The sequence below is a fragment of the Cottoperca gobio genome, chromosome 10, assembly GCF_900634415.1.
Source record: "Cottoperca gobio chromosome 10, fCotGob3.1, whole genome shotgun sequence".
Lineage (NCBI taxonomy): Eukaryota > Metazoa > Chordata > Actinopteri > Perciformes > Bovichtidae > Cottoperca > Cottoperca gobio.
Window position 1 is genome coordinate 16206373 of NC_041364.1, and position 10999 is coordinate 16217371.

Consider the following 10999-nt stretch of genomic DNA (forward strand, 5'->3'; position numbering starts at 1 on the left):
GAAGTTTCCCAGTAAAAAAACACAAAGCTTATACATTTAACTCTGCTATATTGTTGTTTGTTACAGCCGGCGAAGGTTTACTCCTCAGTCCCTCTGTGGCACACCTGGATGTCTCCATGAGGAACAAACGTGGGATGCAAATAGCGAGAAGGATCGTCTTGTATTCTTTACGGAAGTTCTGGTTTAGTAGTCCATATATGACGGCGTTGAGGCAGCTGTTGAAGTACGCCATAAAATAGCTTGTGACAAAGAGCCACTCAGGTATGTTGGGCGCAACTCTCTTGGGGTTTATAGCTACAGCCAGGCCTATGAGGTTCAGTGGAGCCCAGCACACTGCAAACAACACAAACACCATAAACATAGTCAGGAAGTTCCTCACATCACTAGGTTTCAGTTTGGTGCTTTGCTCTGGTTTAACCCGATGTTTCACTTGAATCACCAGCACCCATATCCTCATGTAGCAGTAGGACACCACCAGCACCGGGATCAGAAAGTGAATAACGACCACTGAGATGGTGTAGTAAGAGCTGACGGTCTGGGCGAAGGTGCAGGAGTAGATACGGGGGTCGTACTGCAGCGAGCCAACAAAGAAGTTTGGCACCGTGGCGAGTGCGGTGAGCAGCCAGGTGAGGCCCAGGTAGCAGCAGGTGTTCCTCAGGCTGTACAGGCGGTCGTAGTGGAGGCTGTGGCAGATGTAGCAGTACCGGTTGATGGCGATGGCCGTGATGTTGAAGATGGATCCGATGACGCTTAGGCCCATTACGAAGCCGCTGGCCTGGCAGTGCATGTCCCCCATGGTCCAGTCATCGTGGAAAATGGCTGTCAGGACCAGAGGGTAGGGGTACAGCGCCACCACCAGGTCTGCTACGGACAAACTCACAACGAAGATGTTGCCTGGAGAAACAGAAGAGGTTAAGATAACAGAACAAAACCTGACCCAAACTGGTGTGTCGTTAAAGCATACAGCACTCCCCTTTCCACCCTCTGCTCCGGGTGGAAATAAACTGGGTCACTGGAGGTACGGCTGCAATTAACCATCGTAAAAGAGCAGCTTTATTGTGCCATCTGTGGCTCATGAGGCTTTTACCATTTACTCTCCAGTACTTTTTCAGTGCTCGCTTATTAGTGTTGCAACCCCTTTTTTCTCACAGTAACTCTTTTAGTCACAACATTTAAAAAGAAAAACTATTATATGAATGGCATTGGTGGTCTGTAGATGTGTAAAACAATCATCACATTATGATATTATATTGATTCTTTGGACAACAATACGATATTTGCTGATATACGATTTTTCCTGCAATCAATATGAGACGATATCATATCCCCATTCAACACAATCCTTTACATTTATATCAACTCACAAAAAGCAACATAATACGATTTGACAATTTTATTACGGGGCTCTGTTGAAAGGAGGAGCGCTTAGACGGAAATGGTGACAAAGATGTGCTATGGGAATTTCAAAATAAAGGTGTATCTTAAAGATGATGATATGTAATCATGTTTTCTCTTTGCACCAATGGTATTGGATCGCTGATCATTGAATCAATATATAGATCCAGCTCCAGGGATCTTACACCCCTAGTGGTCTGTCCATCGGTCAGTTCACCGCTTTGGTCCAAACTGAAATATCTCAACGACTATTGCATGGTGCCCAGAGGATAACTCCCACCCTATTTGGTAATCCTCTGACTTTTCCTTTAGCGCCACCATGAGGTTCACTTTTATGGTTTTGAGTGAAATATCTATTGGATGGATTACCCTGATTAATGGCATAGACATTCAAGTCCCCTTCAGGATGAATTGTAATCCTTATTGTGATATTAGCAAATGTTAATGCTAAATGGTAACATGGCAAATATTAAATCTGCTAAATATCAGCTTGTAACATGTCAGCATTGTGATTGTGAGCAAGCCAGAGCATAACTGCAGACTTCTTGTTTTTAAAGTATGAATTTGTTTCCAAAGACACACCACTAATACATTAAGTCACAGGAACAACAGATGTGTTGTATTGACAGGAACGTTCCAATAAAGTGCTGAAATGAGGCTGTTCTTATTTTAAAGCTTCTTTGGAAAAAGACAGTCGAACACTGATTTTAAGTACACAAAGACCAAGAAATGGGAAGTTTTAGCGTTTGAATTACATCCAAGCAAGTTCCTGTTCTCCTGAGGTCTAAGCTGATGGTTGTGAGACACTGGATCTCCTCAGAAGACATGAATCATAGAAAATGACGTCTGATATTGTTAACAGTGCAGATGTTCTGGGTGGGGGAGAATAAAACAATAAATCAAAATGTAATGTTGTGTCAGATAAGACGATAGATAACAAAAACATGCAGTACAGTGGAGCCACAATGCAATTGAATTGGTGTTTCAAAAAAAGACGCATTAGCTTCCTATAAGTTTTGAGTAGACGTTGTGCAATAAAGGGTCACTACACATTTTAGGAGTCAAGATTTGTGATGAAGTGAAGATTTTTGCCAATAAATCCAGTTTGCCACTGTTCAATACAGTTTAGCCAGCTATTTAGCGATAAAACTCTTTTTCATATAATTAGTACTCCATGTAGTGAGTAACATCAAACTGTCCAAAAACACGAGCATTGCTTGTTAACTGTTTGTCATTACCAGCTGCCAGTTCCTCAAGCACCATTACATCACTTGTTAGACTATAAACATTTATGCTTTCTGTAAATGATCTGTAAAGGATTATATATAATGTGCCTCAGTTTTACAACATTTTGTGTCAGACATTGGGGTAATTCCAGGGTTGATACAACATAGGCTTCCTTCTGAAGTTGAAATGTGAAGTTGCAAAGCACTCGCTCATTCACACAACAGCTGAAACAACAGCGTTGATTGGCAGATATGATGGGAGTGGATTTAAAACACATGTCGGCCATCAATCCTCTTCATTCAAACCCCTGCACTCTTGGGACAACGCATTTACATTATGTCTCATTTTAATTCCCTCGTCTGAATATAGACAACAACCGGGAACATACAACATTAGAATCATGACATTTTATTCCTACCTTCCTAATTTGTATTTTCTGGTATGTTTTATTTTTTAGACGAAAATCAGATATTGGTCTCGAGTTGTTCTACTGACACACAGGTATTACATTTCCAAGTTACTAAAACAGCACGACGAGCCTTCTCTCAGGCCGACTGAGATAAAAATATAAGCATTTGTTCTTCATCCTCGGGTCAGCTCAGTGGGCAAATCTGTCAGATTGTATTTGTGACGCTCACAGTGCTCGCTGTGTGCATGTGTCATTGTGCAGAGGTTTGATTCTTCGCTGACATCATCCGGCTCAGTGTTATCATGTGTGCTGGCTGGACAGGGCATGCTGCAGCCTCATAGCTCTCTCTGGCTGAACCCTCTCTCCCCCTTATCGTCAAGAGGATGAGGTAAGTGCTAAAACACCGCTGAGAGGATTGCTGTGAAGCGGCCAGATGACTGTCTTTGTTTTGTTGGCATCCATTATTTAAACATTGGACAAACCATTACCTCTCGCTGTTTAATTAACCAACTTGGCCGGCTTGATGCTCATCACGCCCAAACTCGCAGCACTCAAATGATTGTTAAGCGTAAAAACAGCCAACCAACAGCGATATTCTCACGCCTGGATACCAGAATAGAGTTGTGCCCACTGACATCTTTGGGAGTTATTATTATAAACGAGTGTGAGTTGAATAGAGCTTAACCTGAATGCTGATTGGTTACAGGCCGTCGGGGACAGCTGACTTGGAGCCTTTAACTTCTCTGACACCATTGACTCAGGAATTATCTGATCTCTCACAAAACTGTCAACCGAGTGAAACGTTGCATCAAATCAACCGATTCATACTTTAAAGTGCATCCCTCCCAAGAGATGAGCGACCACCCCATGAAATTCCCCAAAGTGTATCTCCCTCTCTTTGTCTGTCACATACGACATTTCATGGAAAATGAAACATAAATCAAAACCGTGCAGCAGGGAACTATTCAGCTCTGCGTGAGTGGAACAAGGTATTTGTACCAGAATCATCCAGCACACAATAGGCTGCAGCACATTCAAGAACACATCAGACAGAAACTGCCTCCCACAGAGCACATAAACCTGCATATGTATTAAAATAGACAATGTATTTATGGCACATGGCTTCATTGCAGCGGAATAGTTCTGAATACTAAAAAGAAAATTGTGGGAAAGAAAAGAAAGGAGTTATATTGGAGCAAGAATAGTTACATAATGAAGATGCACGAGCAAGGGACAAACAAACCAAAAGACGGGAAAAAAACTGAGTCGATTTTCAGTCTGACGACTTGCAGGGCTGTGTACACGTGTTTCTCAAACATGTTCCTCTGTCAAACCCAGAGTCTGTGTCACTGCTCGTACAGGAAACGAGATATACTCTGTTTTGATTCATCTCGGTGTATTTATACACCTTTGAAAGACAAATAAATTAATAAAAATGTGTGCGAGCGTTGGCAGCACCCGGATCCGGCTGAACGTCAGCAACTTGAGGTTTGTTACTACAGTAGCCGATCCAAAATTAGATTACATTTAACTTAGTCAGTCATATGATCAGAAATAAGCAACAATAACCTTTCGGCAAGGGCATAAGTGGTACTGATGAATTAGTAGTGACTACTTCATGAACTCATGTTCAAGAGGCCAGACAATTCTTTTGAAGAAGTTTAACATTAAACTGACACAAGCTGCCTTTTGGTGATGTAGCCCACTTCGAGCCCGGCCAAAACAATCATCATCATAATAAAAAGGCCATCAACCAATCATATCCTATATGTCTGAGAAATAATCTCACAGGCCCTGAGAGAAAGCAGACCATCAGGACACAAGCAGCGTCTGGTCCAACAGCGTTTCACTCCAATAGAGCAATCCCAGAAGCACGAGGATGATAGTGAATTATGTAAATTTTAAACAAAACCGCCTCCTACATTAGAAGGAGAGATTGGATGTAATGTAAACACGGCATTTACTTTATCTAGGTGGAGTTCAGTCAAATAATCCCAATCTGATAACATCCCACCTCCACACTGATCACATTAAAAAACTAAATGTCATGTATTTTATGTTTGGGGAAAGAAAACATGTTTAATGTAGTGTGCTAAGTGATGTTCCCCGTGGATATGAGCTTTCAATTTAAATTGGTTTGTGGTTTGACTCACTAAGTCCACTGACTCAATTAACCCGCCTCTGGACAATCTGTTTTTTTAAGTTTTATTCATAACTTTAGAGTGACTGATGCAGCGCATGATTTGACAATCTCCAGTCCCAACACACACCACAGCCCACAGCTTCTGACATGGAGGTAGAGGCTGCAAACACATACACGCACACACGCACGCACGCACGCACGCACGCACGCACGCACGCACGCACGCACGCACGCACGCACGCACGCACGCACGCACGCACGCACGCACGCACGCACGCACGCACGCACGCTCATGGTCCAGCTCTTTATTTCTTCCATCTGCTCCCCATCATCGTTTTCTTTCTTTGTCCCTCTCCCTCCCTCTCTCATGAGTGCAAATTCAGAATGTATTTTTAGTATGGTTAACCCCAGTGGGAAACTATAGTGTTAACACCCCATTGGCAGTCCTATAGTGCCATGCTCTACCCTTTGAAGATTCTCTGGATAGATCCTGTTACATTTGCACACTTGAGAGAACCTGCAAACCTTTAAAAATTGAACATATGGTACCAGTTCTCCCCCAATACATGAAAATGTCGGGGACAAATATATTTCCCTCAGAAAATGTACCAGCGTCTAACCAACGTGCGCAACTGCATGTGTTTTCAGAGGGTTGAGTGGTGGGTAGCGGAGGGATATATGGAGGCAAGGCGAGTGTGGTGAAGTGAAGCAGAGCGGAAAGGTCCTGCTGCAGCATGTGAAGGAAGATAACCAGCAATCGAAATAGTGTGTAATGGAGAGAGAAGATGTTTACAGCAGTCTGCCTGACACACGTTCCACAACGGTATATGTCTGAGTGTCTTTACCCACTGTACATCATACATCATGCCTTTCTTCTGTGTCAATGCTTTCCTTCCGGAAAGTCTGTGTACAATTAAACATTCATACAAAGTGAGGCAAACCTATAAATAGCTTGTTAAGAACAGTGAGGAGACTGATGATAGGCTAACAATGTTAGTCACTTAAGGACAGACAAAACAATATATATATATATATATATATATATATATATATATATATTCTGCTGGAGCTTCAGGTTTCTACTCACACATGCAGATCAAAAGGACACCACAACACTGGTGAGGACTCTCGTGTGACTGGACCTGTCAGTCAGTCCAATTAGAGAAGGAGAACTGTTGACACGAGGTCAGTAATCAGCGCAGTCTGTGGAGTCCACCAGCATGGAGAAGACTTTTGAATTGGCCATTTACTCCTGCCCTCTTGTTTGAGACCAGTCGACTGTGGAATCTTTGCAAACCAGATAATCAAATTATTCTTCGGGCTCCTTAACTCATTCCAAAACTGCTTTTGGCTGGTATGCACATGAACACATTGGATATGTTATGTAATGTATTTGAAATTGTAATTAAAAACCAAACTGACCTCATCTGGCTGCCTGATTCACATGTATTCATTGTGATCACTGAGTTTTGTCTTTTTGCGTCAGCAGAAGGCTTGTCTTTACATGTATCTGGATATAATGTTGTACGGTGCTTGATCTCCCCGACCTTTAAGTTCAAACGTCAAATATACCGTTTTTGAACTCTGCTCAGGTATTTTTGGGAAGCGAAATCATGAGGTCTCATCGTATAATTAGAACGTGCTTTCTCACAGTTCTTGAGAAAATAACATATGCATCATTGTTATAACTGCTTCCAATATCATAATCCCTTTAGGGCGTCAATAAATATGAATTGCTGTGGCTGTCCTGTGACTGGTTTCTATCACCATTTATTTGTCACTTTCTTTCATTCCAGACAACAGACTCCGAGTATCAAGATATTATCTGATTTTTATATGGGGAACTGGTCAGAAACACACACAATTTGCAAAACAAGATATGACTGATAACATCATTTTTGCTAATTGCTGGAGTGGAAAGGCCCTCCACATGATAAATATTTTCTTTCGATCCAGCGGAGAAAGTAAGTGCAACCCCCTCCCCCCCCAAATATCTCAAAAGTAATATAAAAGTGTTAAATAACAAGTCAAACTATAGAACTTTGCAGCGCGGTGTGTTTACTTTTGATAAAACCATTGACAGATTTATCTAGGACAGAGAACAGATTAAATGTACTGAATTGACCCAGTTAGTATTTAAAGTTTGCATTAACCAGCAAAAGCTTTTGGTCATCACAGATATAAAAATATGGCTGTAGCAGCAAAAACAATCTGAGTGCACTGAATTGAGCAAGAGTGCATTTAACTGCTTGTGAATCCAACACAGTCTTATTCTTTCTTACATAGCCTTGTTTTGCTATAGTAATGGAGTAATTTCCACATTGGCCACTAATGCGAATGTTACAAGCTGAAAGGAATTTTTTTTAAATGATGCGCAGTTTGGAAGGATTATGTTCAATCAATAATAACAAATAAATCCAAGTGTATTCTGAAAGACATCCTTTTTATAGTATTACTATTACCATTACAATAACTATTTTGATGTTAACTATTTGTAGAACTAAGTACATTGTAAGGAAAGGCTTAAATACAATAACAATATGGGGTTAGAATAAGAATAAATACCTTCCTGTCCTTCCTTTAGCCAAAAGAAAATTAATTCAGACCCCCACCCCACCCCTAATCATTTCCATGCAGTCCCTTAGTTCATGCAAACACACTCAAATAAACATTTCCAACTACAGGCTGTACAGTAAAAGGGGTAATTGAATTGTGGTGCTATAAAAAAGATAAATATCTTCTTCACCTTCACATTGCTGTCTGATTGAAATGTAACACAACAAAATAATAGAGGTTGCATTCAACATAAAACCTGCCCAAAAGAGCATTGAAGCTTCACAACAGCGTCTCACAGCTTGGCTACTCATGGGACAGTACAGGTCCTGATATAAGGAGGGATAAAGCCAAGGATAAAGCCAGATAAGGGGAAGAGGGTGTTATTATTTATGAAGAAATACGAAGGCAGACAGGCAATGCTGTGGAAAAACTCCATAACACTGACACTGGAAACTCACTTTAGACAGAAGCCTGATTGTCAAGCACAGAGGTCTGAGCACACACTGCACATTATGTTATATAACTATAGTTATGAATGAATGAGTAAAACAAGGCATCCTATATTCTGTCATTGAGACGGATTGTTTCTTCCTTTTGGCTTTGAGCAGATATAAATGATTAAAGAGTCAGTTGTTAAACAGATTTTTCTGTAATAATGAAACAAATTCCTTTACATGCATTTGTAATAGAATAAAATCAAGTGTGTGTGTTTGCTTGCCCCTAACGTTAATTTCCCACATTAACCACTTAACCCTTGGATCTGCTATTTCCATCAGCATATATCGTTGGGTCTACTCCAAAATCAACCCATTATCGTTTCTTTATCTCTCACCTGCATTCCTGAGCTTTTTGTTCCTGTACACGGACAGGATGACGAGGACATTGCCCAGGATGTCGACCACGATGGTGAAGATCAGCACGCTGGCTAGCGCAGTGGACACTCCGGCGGAGGAAGCGCTGAGTCCGCGGTCGCTCTCATTCCGGGACAAACAGTTCGAGCCATTTTCATCCATCACCTCTAAATCCATGTCCCCTCAGGGTGCAGCAGTCATGGTGGCAATGCTCCAATGCTTAGCTGAAAATCATTATATCTGTAGACCAAAAATTCAAAAGGACTTTACTGGAGGGAGTCTTGAACTTTCTGATACTCCTGCACCGCCTGCGGAGTAGTGGCAGGAACACGCGAACCATGACATGACAATTAGAATGTTATGTTGAGATGTTATGCATGCATTGGAAATCTAAATAGGTAATTTCAAATGTGATAAAGATGCCAAGAGCTCGTGTTTCACTGCCGTCCTCGGTTTGGTCCTTTCTGCGAGCTGCTCCATTCTGCCAGGAGGCTCGTCCAGGAGGCATGTGAGCGCTCTCCTGTGCGTAATGGAAATGCTCCGGATGCTCATACAGGGAAACAGAGAGGCTTGTGTTTTTTTGTGTTTTTTTAAAGGGGATTAATAAAGACTATATTTGTGTTCCTTTCTGTCTGCAGGAAGGCTTCAAGCTCTTGATAAAAATCAGCTAATATTGAGAGCATTTTCCAAACTATAAATGGTGTGCAAGCTCTGCGTCCTGGCCTTCTTCTCTGTACCAGTGTCATTAAATTACAGCACTAAGATACATTACATTACATTACAGTTCATTTAGCTGACGCTTTTGTCCCAAGCGACATACACAAAGTGCAAACAATCATTTAGATACAACTCCGAACAGCAAGAATACTGTAAGTACAATAGCTTCAAATAGGTACAATCGTATAAGATACGACTGAACGTGGGTACGAGGATACGATAGTTGGTTTTAAATGTAGTGTTTACAACAGCAGCCCTTAACAACTTGTCAGGTTTCTGACAGATATTTATTGAAACAGAGAGCCTCTATTTCCATGTGTATGGAAATGGCGCCTTCCAATGGAGACTCTTGCAAACACAAAAACAAATGATGAATATTTTACCCTTTTTATATTTTATTTATTATAAATTGTGCATCACTGGTGTTATATAAAACTGTACATTCTGTGCACTTCTGAAATAATAAACCAAAGTGGGCACTATCCTCACAGGTTCGCTGTGTGTTGAATGCTTGTTGGTAATCTCAATACTAGCTGTATTATTTTGGTTTGTTTGTTTTTACATGATACATTTTTCCTTCGTAAATTAAGGTCTTTTTAATCAAATTACTACACATTAACTGACTGGTTTCTGGATAAAATATAATTATGTGTGTTTGAATTTATCCAATCTGGAAAGCATTTTTGGTTTTTCGGGTGTGAACAATCTTTGTGTAGTGTGGACAGAATACCAAACTGGAGAGAAAAAGATGCATTTTCAGATTTAGGATGAGGGTGGACATGGTCTGACACTCACAGGGGGATCACATGGGGAGGGGCAGAGTGGGGGATTGACCAGCTGAGACTAACCAGAATACCCTGACTGTGATGCACAGTCTTCTTATTTGCTGACCAAAAGAGGAGGAAAATGTTTCCCTGTTTTCTTCTCATTTTGTGCTTTCAGTTTGGATGATATTTACACAAATGTCCTGAAATTGTGAGTGTGAATCCATGTGTTTTTCAGGCTGAGCTGTCAAGTAGGTGCCAGTTCAACCACAGTCTTTCCATTACCCTCTGTGGTTTGTGGTTTGACATTAAACCCCAGCAGGGATTCACAGCATGTTACTCCCTCGTTAAAAGGCTATTAAGAGTCAGCAAAAACACAGAAAATATCATGTGATCATTTTATTGCAGATAGTGGGCTGCTGAACCTAAATAGACAATTTTCAAATTGTACTCATATTGGCTCCAATAATAAGATGCACTGATACTAACAGTGATGTGATGTGACACACATTAATACAATATAACAATAACAATATTCTCTAACAGAGACTACACTTTTCCAAGCCTGATGCCTTCTTGTGGTAAGAGGAAGAGTGTGTCTCTATAAAAGCGTTGTGTGATGGAGAAACATAGTGTTTGGATTCTTGTCAGTACGAGTTTTCTTCAAAGCAGTGGTTTATTGGATGATAAAATGCTTAAAGTGAAGGTCCTTTAAGATGTAAGCAGTAGTTGAGTCGCTTTATCATGGAAGGATATTTTAAATGTTGAACCAAAAATAGGCAGCATGTTAACCTTTTGGAAAGATGTGCCTGTTTCAAAAACTAAAATGTATGAACCTTTTCAGTTTGGCACCTCATTAATTATACATGGCCACCTACAAGGAATTATAATGCAGCCACATCCTCACATTATGAAATTCAAATTACACTTCTGACAC

At 40.8% G+C, this 10999-nt stretch overlaps 1 protein-coding gene across 1 annotated transcript; it reads right to left on the minus strand.

Moving 5' to 3' along the window:
- Positions 1-28: 28 nt before the first annotated feature.
- On the minus strand, positions 29-8758 carry mtnr1c (melatonin receptor 1C). The gene is made up of 2 exons (XM_029441570.1): positions 8563-8758; positions 29-894 (listed from the first exon to the last, which is right to left on the minus strand). The coding sequence occupies exons 1-2, from the start codon at positions 8756-8758 to the stop codon at positions 29-31; spliced, it is 1062 nt and encodes a 353-aa protein (XP_029297430.1).
- Positions 8759-10999: the final 2241 nt, after the last annotated feature.

Coding starts and splice junctions, on each gene's coding strand:
- mtnr1c (XM_029441570.1), bottom strand. CDS start 8,758: ATGGATTTAGAGGTGATGGATGAAAATGGCTCGAACTGTTTGTCCCGG. Junction 895..8,562: donor CAAAAAGCTCAGGAATGCAG/GTGAGAGATAAA, acceptor CTGTTTCTCCAG/GCAACATCTTCGTTGTGAGT.